General features: G+C 36.3%; 1 protein-coding gene across 5 annotated transcripts in view; it reads right to left on the minus strand.

The window, feature by feature from the left end:
• Positions 1–18,431, minus strand: part of TRPC6 (transient receptor potential cation channel subfamily C member 6) — a 116,458-nt gene extending 98,027 nt beyond the window's left edge. For 3 of the 5 annotated variants that reach the window (XM_027087751.1, XM_027087753.1, XM_027087754.1), the window contains exon 1: positions 17,843–18,431. In XM_027087751.1, the coding sequence (XP_026943552.1) occupies positions 17,843–18,012 (170 nt within the window). In that variant the 5' untranslated portion in view covers positions 18,013–18,431. The remainder of the gene's footprint in view (positions 1–17,842) is intronic. The other 2 variants (XM_027087750.1, XM_027087752.1) reach the window with 1 other exon arrangement.
• Between the last annotated feature and the right edge of the window lie 2,711 nt (positions 18,432–21,142).

The raw sequence follows: 21,142 nt of genomic DNA on the forward strand, positions 1-21,142 counted from the left end.
CAATGTCATACCAGCTTAATTATTAAAACCTTAATATGTATTCTGATATTTGATAAGTCCCTCCAGATGATTCTTCTTCAGGACATTGGCTATAATTTGGTTATTTGCACATATGTATAAATATTAGAATCAACTTGTCAATCTTCTGGAAAGAAAAAATCTTGCAATTTTCATTGAAATTACAGTTAATTTATAGATTAATTTGGGAAAAAAGCTGACATCATTAAAATATCAAGTTTTAATATGTGTGAAGATGGTTTAGTATATTTGCATTTACATGAACAACCTTTTATCTTTCAGTATAATTTTAAATTTTATTCCATTAAAGCATACACATTTTTGGCTAGATTTATTACTGATGTCTTAAGTATTGTTTTTTTCAGTGAATAGTAATTTTTGTAATTTCTAACAGCCCATTGCTAATATAAATGAATGTAGTTGATTTTATATGTTGATCTTAGAACAATGTGTTAAACTCTCTTATTATTTGTAATATGTGTCTGCAGAATTTGGGGGTTTTACTATGCAGACAATCTTATGCTAATAATGGCAGGGGTTTTTTGTTGTTGTTATTTCAGCTTTATTGTGGTATAACTGACATATAAAATTATAGGATATTTAAAGTGTACACCGTGATGATTTGATATACATATGTATTGTGAAGGGATTCCCCTCATCTAGTTAATTAACATATCCATATGTGAATATTTACATATTTATCTTTACTTTATTTTGATGAGAATATTTAAATTCTATTTTCTTAGCAAATTTCAATTATACAATACAATGTTATCAACTATAGTCACCATGTTACACTGGATTCTCAGACTCAGACTTTTTTCATCTTATAGCTGAAAGTTTGTACCCTTTAACCAACCTCTGCCTATTTTCCCACCCTCTATCCTCTGGCAACCTCTTTTCTACTCTGTTTCTATAAATTTGATTTTTTTTTTTAGAGTCTACATATAAGTGATACCAGTACAATATTTGTCTTTCCCTGACTTATTTTACTTAGCATAGTGCCCTCAAGGTCCTCTTGTTGCAAATGACAGGATTTCTTTCTTTATCCTGCTAAATAATATTCCATTAAACATATACACCACATCTTCATTATCCATTCATTCATTGATGAACACGTAGGTTGATTTGGCTGTTATAAATAATGCTACAATACTTATATAATAATGGCAGTTTTATTTCTTCCTTTATAAGCCTATCATTTTTATTTCTTTCTCTTTTCTTCTGTGCTTATTAAGGTTCCAGGACACAGTATAGAAGCAGTGATGTGGTTATCAATGTCTTGCTCTTGAATTTTAAAAGAAATGTGTCAGAATATTTTCATGTAAATGTGGGGATATTCCTATTTTATTGAGCTTTGTTATGAATTAATACTGAAATTCATCAAATGCTTTTTCACTTCTCATTGAGATGATCATATATCTTATCTTTTCTCCTTCAATTTATTGATCTGATGAATTAAATAGATTATTTACTTAGAATTAAACCGCTGGGTTTGGTTTACTAATATTTTGTTTAGAAAGTTTTACATTTATGCTGATGAATCAAATTGTCATAACTTTCTTTCCTTATACTCGTTTTGGACTGTGTATCATGGTTACAGTGGTTTCCCTATAAGAGTTTGTGTGAGATTGAAGTGATCTATCCTTAGGAAATTTGTTTTATTTATAAAACTCTCTGAGCATGTCTTTTATGAGAAGATTTTTATATAATCTTCTTGAGTCAATTTTGATATGTTCTATTATTCTAAAAATTGAACATTGTGCCTTAAATTTTCAAATTGTTGGCATAAATTTGGCCTATTATCATACCTTTTCAACCTCTGATAACTGTTATTATGTTCTATCATTCCATATTATCACTTTTTACAATCTTTCAGGTACCTGTGAATATATCTATTTTTCATGCTTAATATTGTTTATCTGTGAATTCTCTTTTCTGGATAAGTCTCACCAGCCTTTTCTACTTTCTTAGTTTTTGAAAATAATAAACTTCTGGATTTGTTGATCTCCACTATTTTATTTTTTTTCAATTTTATTCCATGTCCTTATTTTTCAGGTATCTCTCATATTTAAATGAAAAATAACTAGATTAATTTTATTCATTAGCTAAGTGTTCAATTATGAAAAGAGAGAGCACAGAAGAGAATAAACACACAAAAAAATAACATTATCAAAATAAAAATATTTGCTAGCTTTTGTTTCCTCTAATTTAAACATTTAAGGTTAAGCACCAATCCTACTGCCACTATTACAATTTGCTATTTTCATTGTAGTTTATTTCAAAGTATTTTAAAATTTTTATTATGATTTCTTCTTTGCTCCATGAAGTGTGCATGTATGAGTGTGTGTGTATATATATATATTATATATATATATATATATATATTTATATATATACATTTTCAAGTTGATGGCAACAGTTTATTTTTGTTACTCATCTCTAATTCAAATGTATCATGATCAGATAGTCTTTCTATGAGATATATATTCTTTAGTAACATTTATATGTGTTAGATCATAAAGTTATCTCAACAAATTTTAATGTTTCACATGTGCTTGAGAAATAGTGGATATTATTTAAACAGCCAGGTCCCATATATGTCCAATAAATAATATTTGATAATTTTACTTTCAAGTTTTCCTTATTTAAATGTTTTTATTTGCTCAACCTATCAAAAATTGAGATTTCTCACTATGATGACAGATTTGTCAGTGTTGTTCTTACAGTTCCTTTGATTTTCACTTTTATATTTTTAAGGCTACATTATGATGGGTATGCAAATTTTTAACTTCAATACCTGCAAGGTGAATTATATCTTTTATTATTTTGTTGTTGCCTCTATTTCCCTACTAATGATTTTTGTTTTAAAACATTTGTTCCGTTTGATGTTATTATACCTACCAATATTTCTCTTTGTGTTGCCAGATACATCTTTGTTCCTGTCTTGATTCCCAGTGTTCCATGTCCTTATTTTTCAGGTATGTCTCATATTTAAATGAAAAATAACTAGATTAAGAAAAATCTATTCTCTAAATCTCTGGGAATTTTTCCTGGTGAATTTAGTCAGTTTATATTTATTATCTTAACAGATACATATGAACTTGTTTCTACCATCTTACTTTGCTTTGAATTTATCCTATTTTTCTTTTCTAGGTGGCTTTTTTCTTGTTTTTTTTTTTTTCCAGTTCTCTGTCCATTCATTTTCCTCTTTCTTTTTATTTTCCCTCTCCGATTTGTACCGTTATATACTCTATTTTTATTCTTGTATGGACTTCCTTTGAAATTTTACAATGTAGTTAATTTAAGCCCCACCCCTTCCCAAGCAACATAAGGACTCTAGAATTTTTTAAGTCTGAAAATTCTCTCCCAGTTTACATGAAACTGTTCAGTACTTTAGTTCTGTCCTTTTTTAAAAACACAAATTAGACATAACTATATTATAGGAGAATGATTATTTAATGTTATCTATGTGTTTATCAATTTCATTGCTCTCATTCCTTTAATATCACAGACCATCCTCCTAGGATAAGTTTCCATCTTTCTGAAGTACGGTATATCCTTTACAAGTTATTTTCATGTAAGTGTGTTGGTAATAAATTCTTCTTATATTTTTTCCCTGAAAATGTCTTTATTTTAAACTCTTTCTTGAAAGGGGCTGTTTCTGAGTACAGAATATTAATATGATTTTGGATATATAATTCTCTTATCTTCTGCTTTCCATTCTTACTGTTGAGATGTTTGCTGGAAGAAAATTCTCTTTCTTTGGTACATAATCTGTATTTTTCTCTCTGGCTGCTTATAAGATCTTTTTAAATAAATTTTTTATAATGTAGTTGCAGTTCCTTGTATCTAGGTGTGAATTTCTTTTTATTTATCTTATTTCATATGTGTTGTGGCTCCTTTCTCTGTAGCTTCATATCTTTCATCAATTCTGCAAAAAACTTAGCCATTATTTTTCTAATTGTTTCTTAACTACATTCCCTTTCTTCTTTGCTTATGGTTCTTTGAATATATGTAAACTGGTCTTTCCAATTCTAGCCTCTATATCTCTTAACCTCTCTCACATTTAACATTTCTTATCTTTCTGTATTACATTTTGAGAAACTTTTTAATATCTATCTCCCAAATTATAAATTCTCTTACTAGCTGCACTTAATCTTCCATGAATAACTCTGGTCCATTGATACTTTTCTTTCAATAGTTTTTTTTTTTTTTTTCCTGAAAGCTGTATTGTTGTCTTGTCATTTTTTTCAATACACTTGCTCAGAGAAAGACAAATATCATATGATATCACTTATATGTGAAATCTAAAAAAAGGTTATAAATGAATTTATCTACAAAACAGAAACAGAGTTACAGATACAGAAAATAAACTTATGGTTACCATGGGGCAAAGGGGGAAGGATAAACTGGAAGATTGGGATTGATCAATACACACTATTATATATAAAATAGATTATTAATAAGGACCTACTATATAGCACAGGGAACTCTACTGAATACTCTTTAATGGCCTATATGGGAAAAGAATCTTAAAAAAGTCAATATATGTATACATATAACAGATTCATTTTTCTGTACACCTACTTCAAACTAACACAACACTGTAAATCAACTATATCCCAATAAAATTTTTTTAGAAATATGCTTGCTCATTTTTGATAGTTTTCTTGTGCTTGTTCTCTTTTGGGATTCCATCTTTATGTCTTTATACAGTTCAAACAAAGTAATTTTATGTTCTTAACTTTAATCCTTATATTGAAGTCTTTAAGGATTTTATATCTTGCTTGCTATTTCTGTTGACTCCCACTCAGGATGGCTGTTTTCTTGTGTATCTAAGGTAAATTAAATATATACTCACAATTAAAGATTACCAATTTGTAGAGAACCCAGAGGACCAGGATTAATTGAGGATTACCAGGTCCAAGGCAGAGTCTCCTAACCACGATGCTGACATTAGCACCTTATTTATGGAATTCCACCTTTCAAGAGAGTTCACTGCTACTCTGATAGAAGCCTATGACTTGTGCATGTTCGTGTTTGCATACAGGGGTTGGGTTAAGATTTCCCTTGCTTCCTACAAGCACAGAAATATAAATTATATTTTATGCAGAATCTAGTTGTTTTGAAACAGGATGACCATCAAGATTATCTATTCCACTGGAGGCAGACTTTCAAGAAAGTTTTACAAAACCTCATAATATTCAGAAAAAGAAATCCAGTTAAGTGATAATAAGCTTCTTCAATAGCAAAATTTTCACCCTTTTGGAAAATTTTACCCCATAAAATCTTGGATGATTTAAAAAGGACAAACTTCCTCTATATTTTCTGAAAATACAGATAATTCAAATCAGAAAGAAGGTCAACATTAAGATAAAAATAAAATTCAAATAAATTACTTTCTCCTCTAATTTAAATATAAAATTATTGCATCATGTTTTGATTTAAGAAACAAACTGGAAAGGTAGTTTTTCTCATAAAACAACATGTTACTCTCCTGACATCTTATCAAGCATATCTCCTATCTCATCACTTATGCTCCTAAAATATATCAAGAATAGCATCTTGTGTATAGCAGATATTTGATGAGAATTTGCTGAATTAAAATATACTATTTTTCAATTTATCTGATAATAACTAATCATTGGATCTTAGGTAGAAAAATGAATTTCTTTTTTTTTTTTTTTTTGGGGGGGGGTACGTGGGCCTCTCACTGCCGTGGCCTCTCCCGTTGTGGAGCACAGGCTCTGGACGCGCAGGCCCAGTGGCCATGGCTCACGGGATCAGCCAATCCGCGGCATGCGGGATCCTCCCGGACCGGGGCATGAACCCACGTCCCCTGCATCAGCAGGTGGACCCTCAACCACTGCGCCACCAGGGAAGCCGGAAAAATGATTTTCAGTCTCACATTTTTGCATGGATGAATACACTGTAATGGTTTTCTTGATTGAAATTAGGTTTAGTTCCTAACTCTGGTTTTCATAGTGAATCTAAAGTAGCTGAAACAATAAGTTTCTAAACCTGACTACATATTAGAATCAACTAGGGAAATTTTTTTAAAAATATTATTCCTAGGCCATAACCCCCAGAAATACTGATTTATTTGAACTCTCGTAATTATTAGGGAATCTATATTTTTAAAAATTATCCAGGTAATTCTAATATATAGCCAGATTCTCAACCCACTGATAAAAACATTTTTTAATCCCCATCATCTGGTGTACATGTTTAGACAAGAGGCTGCTGATTTTTTCTGTGTTTACATCAGTCGATGTGCAACACTATTCCTTTAGTAATATCTCACTGCAATTTTCTAGTGAGGGTATATCAAATTCTTGCATGTAAGAAAGTGAGGATAATGCCTAAGTCTGAGCATAAGGTGGATTGCAATACAATTTGAGAATAATTGATCTAATTTCTAGAAGACAGATTACCATGAAAATCAACTAAATGTGTAAGTTTTGCCCTGCACAATGTGATCCAAATCAAAGTTACAATATCATTAACATGTAATTTTAAAATCATTTTTACTTAACCATTCTTTTCTCACTTTCTCAATTTTAAGTTGGATTATTTCATATAAGTATTTAAGACTTCTCGGGATGTAATGAGCTTTGGTCACAGGAAGTTCAGTTTTCACAAACTTTTTCAACTTAATTTAAATAAAAAGACAAGAACCTTTCCTGTTGCCATTTTAGTAAAAACAAAAAAGACTAATCTCCATGAGTGTTCTATCAACACAATATAAAAAAATAAATGGTTTATATTTATATTTTCTTGTTTGCAGGATTATTTAAAAATATTTGACAAGCACAATTTTAGGGATCAAGCAGATATATCACAAAGCTCTTAGAATTCATTAAATGACCTAAGCTGCAAGAATACAAAACTCCAATACTGTAGTATTTCTGAAAAGGCTAAGATGAAAACATGGTATCCTAAAGGCAAAGTCTCACAAAACTGTATGAAGCCCAAAGAGAAAAGAATTTTAGAGATAAGGCCCATCTACTGGCCTTCCACTTTGTATAAGGAAGACATTGTATTCATCCAGCAAACATTTATTGAGTCCCTACCAAATGCTAGTTTATAGACTGTATCCCCGCCCTCAAGGAGCTGCCATTCCAGTGAGGGGAAGAAGTTCAGACAGTGAGGGTCAAATGCAAACAAACAAAACAGTCAAATAGGAGTTTAAGTACAGGCTCAGATTTTTGAGAGCCATAAATTCTTAGACAATTCTTAACCTTTCTGAACTTGCTTCCTCATTTACAAGTAGAAACAATATTACCCATCACACAAGTTTGCTGTGATGATCAAATAAGCTAATATAAATAAGGCAAAAGACTGGCATAGTCTTATCTGTGTCTTAAAGTCAGAGAATAAAGTTCAAATTCCGGACAGATAATAAAGTGTATTGTCTCCCTTGTAATCTTTCATATCTCACCTCCTCTTTCATTTACCCTGACTCTAGCACACCAAACACCAAATTTCATTGATTCTAGGATACATAATTCTCCCACTTTAACTTCTCTGGAATAGAACATGTCTTATCAGTGCTGCCAGTTGGTGTCAGTCATTATCATGACAGTTTACCTTTAGCAGTGCATGTACAAGCATTAAAAGCAATGGCTCCAAAGTTTCAGAATGGATGACAGTGGCTTGAAAATAAATCCTGGAAACAGTAGCTAAGGATTCCTTTCAAGCCTAAGAAACAAATACATGTGTGTATGTGCATATGTGTATTGGGGAGAGTGGATTGTACATGGGGAACGATGGCGAATCAGATTTGTTCAGCAACATTCAGGAACTGCTAAGTCAAAATAGTCTAGCTCTATGTAATTGCAAAGTCAGTTTAACTGCCTAGCACCGAAAGCTTTTGGTCTATCATGGTTCTTTGGATTCTTTAAAGAAATGCTGCATCACCAATGTCTTCTTGGCACAAAGGACAAGACCGTGTGGAGAAACATAGATATCAAATATTTTGAGTTGAAAATGACTCAGGAAAGTTCATCTCTGAATATGAAGAAGCTTTAGGAATACCTTAACTAAATTTATTTTGTTTAGACTTTTTTTTTCCATATGTGTGTAAGAGTTTTATGTGACCCAAACCTACACTTAATTAAGTATAAAGATCTATTTCAATAGCTATAATATAAAAATCTAAGGTATAATATAATTGATACAGTACTTTTTTTCTTGTTTTTCAAAGGCATATAAAACATCAGGACAGGTTAAAATTGATACAACCTTGGACTCTATGAAATACAGTAACAGTGATTCCCAAATACGGTGCTAAGCACATCAAAGGAGCTAAACAAATATTTGTTGAAAGAAATTAATGTTTTCTTCAAGACGAAATACAGTGTCTGGCCCTGAATGCCCCTCCAAGAAAAGGGGTCCTGCAGAAAACATTTTACTGGGGAGAAGAGAAGATTCTTACAGTGCCCAGGAATCAGCTTTTCATAGCAACTACTGCCACCCTTCAACCTATTCAATGCAAAATTCTGTTTCAGAGAGTTTAACATAGTAATAATAAAAATAAGTTTTATCTCTAACAGTTTAAACTGCCTAAAAGAATCTTTAAAAGAGTTTTAGAAATCATGTCATTTCCAAATCCTATTATAATTCTCAAGATAATCTTGTTAGTAATTCCCATGAAGAGAACTCTTCCCAGTTTTGTGCAAGGGTTTTGTGCTGACCCATACATGTCAGGACAAAATGTTCTTTGTGCTGCAACCAGAGTTTCTGTAACTGAAACGTGAAATCTGCCTTGAAAAGGCAATCAATCTTAACATAACTATCCATGCTGTAATTGATTTCTAGCAATATATACTTTCAGATATGTAAAATGCTTTACAAAGTATGCAAATCCTGCAATGAAATCCAGTTTCACACTACCATTTGAGTCAGGTCAGTTTTTCTAATACAACCTGTTTCATAGCAAAGAAGCAATTTCATCCACATGATAGAAATCAAGAGTAAAAGAAAGCTTCCTCTTTTGTAATCTTAAAAGAGTCATGATCAGCTTGTGGACCATTGCTAAAATTAGTAAGTACTTTACAGATTACTTAGTTTTGATGCATTCACAGTCTTCCTTTGGTGACAAAGATTGACAGTTTTTCAAAATCTAGTTTCACTGTGTCTAGATAAGTGATAGGATCTTTCTTTCTTTCCTTTCTTTCTTCTCATTTCTGTCAACTACTGGCTGTGTAATCCCTGGCAAATCACTTAACCTCTCTTTGCTGTGGTATATTTTTACTTTTTTCTTTCTTATTAAAACATCAGTAAAACAGAGATTTGCTGGGAGTATTAAATGAGGTACATATAAAGCACTTAGAGGGCCTAGCACATAGAAATCCCTAATAAATCTAGTTGTTATTTTTATTATTATGTGACAAAATCATATAAGTCAACAAAGATGAATGAATAAACAGATTAATGAATTAGTGGAATATAAAGCTTGATCTTCACGGATGACTAAGATTTCAATAGAAAGAAGAGGTGGAAGTGAAACACACATATTACTGCTATTATAACCTTTCTTCCTGTCTTCTTCCCTCACCAGAGAATAACTTAGATAAAAGGAGCACAGCTCAGGAATCTTGGTGCCGTAGATCAGAGCCAACCTGTGGCTTCTCAAGTACCTATGAAAAGATAGAGGAGAAGGAAGTGAGTGTGCTCTCCAAGAGGACACCCATCACGTATCCAGCTGTGCCGGGCACAGGCATGATTATATGGGATGCCTGGAGATTAGGGGACTCTGTGCAACCTGCCAGCCCTTCTGTTTATGCGTTCCAGCCTGCGTTACCTAAAATGTATTGGTTTTTGTCCACTTGACAACAACTTTCCAGCTGTGTAACTTTCTAAATATTGCTCAATGTTTCTAAACTTCAGCATGGTCATTTATAAAATAGACATTAAAAATATCCAGGTGGCTGCTCCGAAGAGCAAATTACATTTGTATGACAACTAGAAGAGGACATGCTACAGAGTAGGTATTCAAAAAATGTTAGTCCCCCAAAATATACACAAATGCTTTAGATTAGTCCTCTACAGAAACAGCAACTCGCCCTGACCTGTAAATAACTCTAGTCAGTACCCCTGCTCCTCTTTGTTCTGGCTGAGTTACCTGAATTAGGGTGAGAATAGTTAGACTGCAACTAACGTGTTGTTTCGGTATTTGTGACATTCATTTCTATATGCTGCTCCAAAAGGACATTCTATAAGAAATGTGATTCAATCCATTCCAATATCTTAAGGGTCTTAAACAGCATACCAAGTTTTAGATGCCAAAGTTTAATTGAAATTTGACATAGAGATGAGCACTTCATGTCCTGAAAGCCAGCAGAAGCTTCCTAAACAAAAAGCAATCACAAACGGTAATTTTATCCAACTGGTTCCAATTACATTCAGCATTTTTTATGAAAGAGGGAGAAAAACAAGAATGGACTCAAGAAAATGTTTTCCTTTTATGATTTACTCTCTAAGAGGCAAAGATGAATTGCCTTATGAAGTCAACTTACCTCTTGTAACTCAAGGAACATAACTGTCTAGAGAAAAAAAGTTATGCAATGTCTTCCTAGAGGTAAACAAACATTATGTTACAGAATAAATGTGGGCATTTCAGCACATCTGGAAATAACTCCACAACCTACGGTGTTGGACCTCTAAAAAAGATGTTTCATGATAATAAATTGTTATCAGCAGATGTTGATTACTTCAAGCCAGGGGAGGTTTAGAAACAAAATAGATGGTTTCTGTCATGCAGAACACAGAACTTCAAAGTGGTCAATTAAAAGACAGATCAGCTAGGTGGTTTGTGACCACGTAGAGGAGTAGGATAGGGAGGGTGGGTGGGAGGGAGACACAAGAGGGAAGAGATATGGGAACATATGTATATGTATAACTGAGTCACTTTGTTGTAAAGCAGAAACTAACACACCATTGTATAGCAATTATACTCCAATAAAGATGTTAAGAAAAAATATAGATGAATGGATAAAGAATATGTGGTATATATAAAAAAAAAAAAGAGACACACCATTAATCCAAATGGCAGCTGGAGGAGTTGTTGATTCCTAAATGAAGAAGGGAAAGCGCATCCAAAGGTGATTTTTACACTTGTTTTTCTCCAGCTAGCACAGCAGCTTCCAAACTGCATACCCTTAACCAAGGTCCAAGTCTTTGCTTTATGGTTATACATGCTATTTCTTTCAAAGGACATAATAGATACTAGGATTCCCTCTGAATTCTAAACCACTACATATGTTTGTGATATCATAAGAAATCATGATATCACATATACTCTATTTGATTGATTTTATTTTTCATTTGATAAATGTGTTCTTATAAGGAAATGAGTCCTTGATTTTACTTGGAAATCCCTTATACTGCTGCTGAGTGGCTGTGTTCTAAGGTAACTGCCCCTATGGGTCAGAGAGTGAAGCCATACCTGTGTGGGTAGGTGGTAGGATCTCTGCTTAAAAGAGTAGACATACCTAATGTCAATGATCCAGGAAAGAAGGAGATCCTAGGAAAAGAAATGGAGTTTGAGAGGCATATCTTACTCTGGATAAAGGGAGGAGGGTGGTATTCCTTTGTCCATCTGGGCTAAGAGTGACTTTTTTTTTTTTTAACTTTTTTTAAGATTTTTATTGGAGTATAGTTGATTTATAATGTCGTGCTAGTTTCAGGTGTACAGCAAGGTGAATCAGTTATACATATACATATATCTACTCTTCTTCTTTAAGATTCTTTTCCCATGTAGGCCATTAGAGAGTATTGAGTAGAGTTCCCTGTGCTATACAGCAGATTATTATTAGTTACCTATTTTATATATAGTAGTGTGTATATGTTAGTCCCAATCTCCCAATTTATGGAACACTGACTATTAAGGGCTAGATTGTCTGTGGATGGTCTGAGGAGGAGAGGGAAGAATACTCTCTGCCAGTTGGATAAAACTTGGGGTTAGGCAGGGGTCAGTCCTTAGGAGACTCCACAAATGAGCTGAAAGACAGTTATAGCCAGCCAGGAGTTTTTCTCTGTATGTTAATTATCTTTGGTTATTCCTAAGCATTTGACAAGTACTGATAAAGATACAGCCTCATCTCAGGTGAGCAGAAGGAACTTGAAGGGGAGAGTCTGGGGCTAGAGCTAAAAGGCGAGCAGCATGGTAGTGGCATAGTAATTAGTGACAGATCCCCCAGAAGAAGGTGAATCTAAGTGGACAGGCAGCCGGAATATAAGATCTGGGTATCTCCTTCTATGTGGACATTCACTCTTCTGTCTTCCTTAAAGGACTCAGATGTTATTTTATGAAAAGAGCTGGCACCACGTTATTCCTTATTAGAATAAATACTGATGAGAGGATAATGTCTTTGTTGAGGAATAAATTAATTTACACCTTCTCTTTGCTAGATTCTATGTTAAGAGTAGAGAAATGAAGGACTAGAGGCATACAGTCTGGTAGAAAGAGATTTGTGAGCAAAAAGTAAAACGGATGTTTGAATAGACATATTTATCAGACATAGGGAGGCAAAAATAATGGAGGGATAACAAGCACATAAAAATGTAATGTGATTCATAGGCTTGAGTCCATACTCTAACGTCAATCCTAAACTTTTTCAAGGGATTCGTGTACTCTATCAGCAGTTAATGTCAGAAAACATTTTCTATCCTGCAGTCTGAATTTTTCATTCCCTTTTAATACATAAATAAATTCAAGCATATTTTATTTTGCCTGGAGAAAAGAAGGCTATGTTGGGGAAATCTATTTATCTGTGGCCTCTGACCTTAGGTTACCTCTCTTAAATCAAGAGTTCAAAGTCTGGGTCCTAGAGCTCATAGATGGGTTTCATCCAAAACCATCCTGAGGTCAATAAAAATTTAAAAAGATCCATGACCCATTAAAACATTTTTTAAAAGGTCACTTTTGTTTCATAATATGAATTAAAGTATACAATTAAGAATCTCTTTGGGTTTCTCCTGAGACCATGATTTAATGACCCTTGGAATCCCTTTTTGTCCATATCCATGTTTAAAGAGATACTACCAGCAATGGAGCACTGACTTTGTATTAAAAACTACATTAATAACTAGAGAGTAAACAATGCTTCATGTAAAAGAAAAACCATAGTTCTTATAAGCTACACATCAAAATACACTGGGTATCAATACACTGGGTATCAAAATACACTATGAGTATGTTTTCTTATTCTAAATTTTAAAACTCACTCATTTGAATCTCTTATATTTTGGTTCATTTTTATATTTCTTATCTTTAGTGTTCTTCAATTTCAATATAATACATTTAAATGGGTTTATTTTTCTGTATCACACTAGTATTCTTGTACTTCATAAACATGAGAATGAATCACTTCTGGAAAATTATCATCCATTATCTATTCAAATGTTGCCTCTCCCTCATTCTCTCTATTTTCTCCTTCTGGAACTCCTACCTTCGTGTTTCTTAGCTCAATAATGTTTATATTTTCCATTTATTTATGTCTCTGCATTCTAGGTATTATCATCGATTATACTATGGCTAATCTGCATTTTTAATCTTTCCATTGAGTTTTCATTTCAAAATTATATTTTTCACTTACAGGTTTTCTATTTGTTTTTTAAAAATAAGTCATTCTTTGTTAGGGTTTAACTTCTTTTTATACTGTCAACATTTTATACATACCCATTTTATATATTCTCTTTCATGTTGCTATATTATCTCAAGTTATTAAGGATCCAATACTGCTGTTATGTCTCATGTTAACTCTCCCTCATGGACTGTACTGACTGCTAACTTTTGTTCTTAGTTGATTGTTTCCTTGTGTGTTTCGTTATGTATTATAGTGAGCATATCTTTAGCAGGGATTGCTGTTTTCCTGAAAATCCTTGGCAGTCTAGATAGTTGGTACTACACTTTCAGAATGCCTTTCTGTTTTACTCTTCTAGGAGCCGGAGTATTTTTCAACTTGAAGATTTCTAGGTCAGTTAGGTAGTGTAAAAAACAAAAGCAAAAATAGAGTCACATGATGTTTAGGCCCAAAGAATGAAATTCTTAGGGGAAGGTTCCTTTTCCTCTTACTAACAAAGTTTCTTGTTCTCACTCCGTGCTGATGGCATATTATGCTAGTCTAACTTTTCACTAAAATAAGGGTCCTGGTTTTATGCAGCGGACAGGGATGTCTCAGTTCCAACACTGCCTCATCTGGAACCAAGGCCTTAGCTTTTCTCCATCTCACATGGACATTAGACTCCAACCTCCTGGTCACCCAGATCCATAATCACTGGGGTAACCACAGCATCGTTTCTCAGGGTATACTCTGTCTTTTAACTTCTTTGCTTTTGGCAAATGGTAATCCCTTTTATTTTTTGCAAAATTGGGTACCACGTTAAAATCATTTAGATTATTTTATCCAGTACTGCTAGGTGTTTGTAACCGTAATTTTTTTTAGAATATCTCAGTCTATTGTTTTGCCAGAGCTTTAGTTTACAGTTTGTTTCATTATTCATAATTAGTCTTTTCCAAGCAGAAATTTCAGTTGGACTATTTCAGATCTTGAGAATTTAGAAACACTTAACATTTTTTATGTCCAGAATTCTTCTCCATGTTCAGAAGGGATGGACTAGAGACATTTTTAAGTTCTAAATGAAGGAACTCTCTAACTCCTGGGATCCTCCTTGGACATGGACATTTCTTGCTAACCATGATTACAAACTGATCAAAATATATTGTATTAATTGATTTCCAATTAGAAGTTGAAAAAAGGGAGAATTTGAATCTTTTTCTTCTAAGCACCACTTCAAAATGTTACTTCTTACACTTAAGTTCTGAGAATACTTAATTTCTCTCAAACAAGATAATTTGCCAAAATTTTCAGTAGTAAAAGCCTCATAAATATATATATAAATCATTCTACATAAGTGAACTATGACAATATTTTAGCAAGAGTCATAGAACTTATCCCACAGAATTGATAATTTGCAAAAATCTGTTATCTTACAAGGGAAAAAATCTCAGTGATTTGAGATAATGGCAGTACCCATATCTAAAGTATACTAGTGATTGCCACTTTCACAAATATTATGCCTCTCACTCTAGGAAAATATACAAACAATTGTTTAAATTGCAAGTCAAAAGCATATAGAAGCTCCTATTTGTACTCTCTAACAGAGGGAAATAATTTTTTTATTTTTATTTATTTATTTATTTATTTTTTGCGGTACGTGGGCCTCTCACTGATGTGGCCTTTCCCGTTGCGGAGCACAGGCTCCGGACGCGCAGGCTTAGTGGCCATGGCTCATGGGCCTACCCGGACTGGGGCATGAACCCGTGTCCCCTGCATTGGCAGGCAGACTTTCAACCACTGCGCCGCCAGGGAAGCCCAGGAGGGAAATAATTTTCTTTCATTCTTTCTCATACATCACAGGTGTGAAATACTATTGTTTACTGGTTAAAATTTTTCAGTTACTTGATTATTTAACTGGAAAAAATTAAAACCTTGCCAGAGTAAATAGTGATGAAAAGTAACTAAGAACCTTTTGGAAATAATAGACTTGGACAAGACCAAAGTCTTACTTAGAAACATGGCTCACTCTTAAATTTACTATCATACCTCTGACATGACAGGGGGTGCTCAATAAGAATTGAAGCACATTAAAATATTTCTGTTCATCTCTCTACTGCCAAGGCTTATCCATTAAGAGTGATCTAGGATTCCTGAACGAAGGGAGAAAAATACTTATTCTTTAAATAGTAGATGATGTAAAAACTAGATAAATCAATAAGGCAGTAAACCACATTTGAAGGAAGCATTGGGGAAACTTTTCAGGACAACTTGCAATTATTGTTTTATTTAGTCTGTCTCACTACTAACATATAGCCACAAGTGTTTAAAATCAAATTATTTTCCCCACACAGTAACAAGTGACTATAGAATGATTAGGTGATAAAGAGAGAAAAAAAAGATTTTGTCTATGGAGCAGTCTAATTTTTAAAAAGCAATATAGCTTTTATAAGTTGCTTAACTTACCCACAGGTAACATTACCAAACATAACCCTCAGGCTTAAGGGTAGATCTTAAGTCTAAGTCAATGAAAAAGTCCATCTATGTTTCAAAGATACCCTTAAAGCAAATTTGAAAGTAGCTGCGTTCAGAATATCCAGAAATTATTTATTTATTTTTATTTTTTCTTGGCATATATCTCCTCGCTACTCAAAGTATGCTTCACAGACCAGCAGCCTCTACATCTTCTCAGAGATTGTTAGAAAGGCAGAAATTTGGGCTGCACTTAGACCCTACTGAATCAGAATCTGCACTTTAACAAGCTCCATAAGTAATTCATATGCCATTAAAATTTGAGAAGTTCTGTAGTAAAAGACACAGAAATATTTTCTAATTTAACGTCAAGTACAAGATTTCTTTTGAGGGTGATGTCCTGGAATAACATAGTGGTGATGGTCCCCAACTCTGTGCATATACTAAACACCACTGAACTGTACAACTTAAATAGATATATTTTATGAAATGTGAAATATATCTTAATTTTTTTAAAAAGAAAAAAGTAAGTAACAGTAAATGCTTTCAAACCATACAGCACGTAGATGAATGGAACCAGTTCCATTTTTTTTTTCTTTTATCTAGGGGAAAAATTAGATGCACCATTTCCCGGGGCTCAGTTCTTATTGGGAAAGGGATCTACAGCAAGCCTTGACTCTGGGCAGCCCTCACCAATGATCTGAAGGTGCACCCATCCATCCTGCCCCCCATCCCCCGAGAGTGACACACACACACACACACACACACACACACACACACACCCCTCTACAGCTGCTAACAGAACTGCTACTGAGAACTGCTTTCCTCGGGAAACCGCATGCAGATGGATGTGACATGTCAAGAAACCATACTGCCCAATCAACTAAAGGAGCAAAGAGGCAGACACACTATCTGCCAGCTGCACTTGTGGTCCCAGGCGTGTGGGGGAGGGGAGACTTCCTCATTCCGTCCTCTGCTTGCCCCTGCCACCCATCCCCCGCCAAAAAAGAAACTCCAGATTCTTAAATAATATCTCGTAGTCACTCAGGGTCCACAGCAGACGACCTTCTTCAGCTTCTACAATTATCAATTTCCGGCCCGCACCTGTAACAGGCTCGCCTCCCCCGTACGCCCTTGGTAAAAGTTTCGCGCTATGGGTGGGAAAGCCTAGAGGTTCTATTTCTCCTATTTAACTCGGAGAACCGGAGGCTGGGGAGAGGATGCCTGGGGTAAGTGCACCCCCTCCCACGCGCCCCTTCGAACTTTGCTGCCGTCTGGTAGCTGAGGACCTGTGCGCGCCCCCTTAAGGGCAACGGTGGGGAGTGTTTAGAGGGCGGGCGCGCGGGTTCTCGAGTTCCCCTGGCAGAAGCGCCGAGCTGCGCCCAGGACCGAGAGTTCTGGTCATCCCTCCCACAGATGCTAAGAGTCACTGGGGACGCAAATTTGAATCAGTCCCCCGCCCAGACCATGCCTTTGGCGCAGCGACACAGAGTCTCTTTGAGGGCTCCCGATTTCTTGGGACTAAAGAAACCGACATACACCTATCACCTGTAGTGGCGTCGGTACCCCACGGTCTCACTCTCTCGGGCAAACCTACCCGTGCGTGCTCGCCCGGAGCAAACCTTAGATCCGCGCGCGCCCTCCTCTCACTCGGGTCTCAGCCCGGCTCGCGCGGCCCTGGGAAGGCAGACGCGTGCGGAGACGCGCGCGGAGCCCCGGGTCTTCTCCGGCGAGCGCACACCTCCCGCCTGCAGCGCCCCCGGCCTGCCCGCAGCGCCCGCACTCACAAGCAAGGGTAGTAGCCGTAGGGAGGCAGGGGGGGCTGCGGCCAGCCGTCGTCTCCCACCTCCGAGTCCATGAGCAGATAGTCTTGGCTCTCGTTGCGCCGCGCGCGGGCCCGGGTAGCCACCCCGGGAGAGCCTCCCCTCCCGGGCCCGAATGCTGAGCTCTGGTTCATGGCGGGAACGCCCGACTGGCCGGGATCCAGCTCCTGGGGGAGGCGCCTCGGCAGTTCCAGCGGGGACCCGGTGCGGAGGGGTCCGCGTCACCTGCCGGACTGGCCCGCGGCAGACTGGTGCTCAGGGGGTGAGGGTGAGGCGAGGAGGGCAGACGCCCTGAGAGATGAGCTCCGCGAGCGGCTCACCCGCTGGCCCGGGGAGAAGTCACCACGCAGCGGGTCGCAAAGGGGACCTTTTCTGGGGTGCGTCCGGGGAGGCGGCTGGGGCTCCCGGACCGAGCGAGCGCAGGCGGGGCGGCGGGTGGCAGCGGAACCTGAGAGCTGAGAGCAAGGGAGACAGAGCTGAAGAGTTACTATGTCAACCGAGACTCTTCAGCCGTCGGCTCCCGCCTTCTTCCCCCGCATCCTCCGTCATGATTCCACCTTTAAAGGGATCGGAACGACGTTCCAGAAAAAGCCTGTCGTGTAGCCACAACTTTCAGGGCCAAGATGAACCTAAAGTAGGTGGAGCCACACATGCACTTTTTTTTGGGAGGGGGGCCCTAAGAGTTTGCTTATTTAGAAACCATACAAATTAAGAACTTTCTAGGAAGCTTCTCTTAAGTAAGACTCAAAGAACTCTTTTTTAAAAGAGACAGAAGCCTCTCCTTTCTCCTGTCTGCCTTCATTTCTTAGGACATTTTCTCTCCCACTCCCAACCCCCGAAGTTATAACTCTTCACTTTAAAATGAACAACATTCTGTGTTCCCAATGCCAAATGTTCCCAGTTCCTGAGCAAATCAACAAAAATAGGCATTTTCTGATGATACCAATAGAGGCCACCAACCTGCTTACTTCAGAGAAAAACTTTCCTTCCATCATTGCAAATGCCAGAATTATCTCTCTGCCAGATGTTTCCCACATTTCCGAACTGTTTTTAATTTTAAGACAGTTTTAAATTCAGATTTAATCTTCATACATGTGCAAAGTAAAAGAAACTCAACAAGGATGAATCACTATCTGTAGTAGTTCAAGTAGTTGTCATTTAGGAATCCATTCGTTCAACAAATATTTAGTTGATCCCAATTGTGTGCCAAGCACCATTTTAGGATTCAGAGGCAAACTAGCCAGATAAGGTGCCTGTCTGCCTTCCTGGAAGAGAAGGAGACAGAGATTAAACGAGCAAACGAGAAAGTATCAGAGAAAAAGGCTACAATAAAAATAAGACAGGTTGATGTGATAGTAACTGGAGACTGACTACTTAAGATTATTAGGAGGTTAAAAGAGACCTTTCCAGGCAGGTGCTAGTTAAGTGGAGATGGACAGGGCAAGGAGCCAGACATGAAAAGATCAGAAACTGGTTGCAATAGGATTGAAGAAAGCCAGACAGTCTGAAATTCTGTTGACAATGGTACTTTTGCTTCCCATAAATAGGTGGACAATAAAATGGATGTTGGAAGTGTGAAAGCAGTGAACTTGATGGAGGAGAAAAGAGGTCACAAATTTAGTGTTTTTGACTCTGCCAATACACTAAGAACTAAAGCTCAGAGAGGACAGGAACTGTTGTATTCTGAGGGCCTGGGTCTGTATTTGTCACTGGTATGTGGAATGAGTGAATGAACAGATGGATGGACGCAGTACAGAAAAGATAGGAAAACAGTCTTGGCCACTAAAAGAACATTTAACCTGAAAAACTAATCACCATCATTGTGAAGTACATTATTCGTGATTTAAGAATCTCCTCCTTGGGGCTTCCCTGGTGGCGCAGTGGTTGAGAATCTACCTGCCAATGCAGGGGACACGGGTTCGAGCCCTGGTCTGGGAAGATCCCACATGCCGCGGAGCAACTAAGCCCGTGAGCCACAACTACTGAGCCTGCGCTCTGGAGCCTGTGCTCCGCAATGGGAGAGGCCGTGACAGTGAGAGGCCCGCACACCGCGATGAAGAGTGGCCCCAGCCCTCCGCAACTGGAGAAAGCCCTCTCACAGAAACGAAGACCCAACACAGCCAAAAATAAATAAATAAATTTATTTTAAAAAAAAAAAAGAGTCTCCTTTGATTTCCCATCATGTGGAGTCATGGTTTAAAATTCTTACTTTTGCCTAATAATTATACATAGTGAAATTTGTCTGTGGCAGTTGCCATCTGTAAGAACTCAGTAGCTTTGATGCTTGAATGAGTTAGTTAATAAATGTTTAATTTAAATAGTGCCAAAGTAATCTGTTTGGGAACATCAAGTATAGTAAACAATTTAGTGGGGAAGGTAATATTCAAATGTTTTTTGACATTTCAAATTCTATGAGTTAAAGAAAAGTTAGAAAAGACCAGTGGTGTTAGTTGAAGTGTTTCATGAAGTGTTTCATTTCAAAAAATGAAGTTTTTCATTCTCAGGTAGCAACCTTCACACTGAAAAAATTATTACAGTAAACTTATAATGTGATATCAATTTATCACTTTGCAAGATAAGACATGCTTTTTCTCTGTTTCTTAAATATAGTTAGTACAGGACCAATAAATCCTAGGGACATTTTCCCAAGAGGGAGAAAGTGGTGTACAAAGGATTAGAGGATTCTGAAAGAGTTTAATGATATGAGGAAGTGGAAACAGCATTAGATTGGAAGGCTGAAAGCCTTGTTCTAACCATTCCCCTAACTGAAGCTGTACGATTTGAGAGAGGACATCTAATCTCTCTATGCCTCCTTTACTAATCAGTAAGCAGATATATAATTACTAAGTACTCCTCAATCTCTAATTTTCTTCATTTTATGCTTATCTATGAAGTTTCATCTCTTCAATTATGTTAAAAAAAAACAGTGAAACAAAGACAACCCAGACAGTTAATATATTTTTTAATCAAGTGAGGCATTGCTGAGTAGATCTGGAGTAATGAAGAAAATTGGTGAATGAAGTTAAAAAAGTAAAAAATAGTTGGATGAGTAAAGAAAGTATAGTTTTCACAAGCTAAAAAAATTGTCATGAAATTTTGTTATGTTTATGTAGTATGTTTATGTTATTAAGAAAAAAAAAGAACACCAAGTTGTAGGTCCAAGATATGGAGATGAAGGTAGGCTGTGTGTCTCTATGTGGAAAGGGAGGGATGCCATTAAGAGATGACTTTTACCTCATTATACATACCTGCAGTTTGTTTGAT

Source organism: Aethalodelphis obliquidens, unplaced genomic scaffold (assembly GCF_003676395.1).
Source record: "Aethalodelphis obliquidens isolate GAN/ISIS:26980383/991018 unplaced genomic scaffold, ASM367639v1 scaffold60, whole genome shotgun sequence".
Taxonomy (NCBI): Eukaryota; Metazoa; Chordata; class Mammalia; order Artiodactyla; family Delphinidae; genus Aethalodelphis; species Aethalodelphis obliquidens.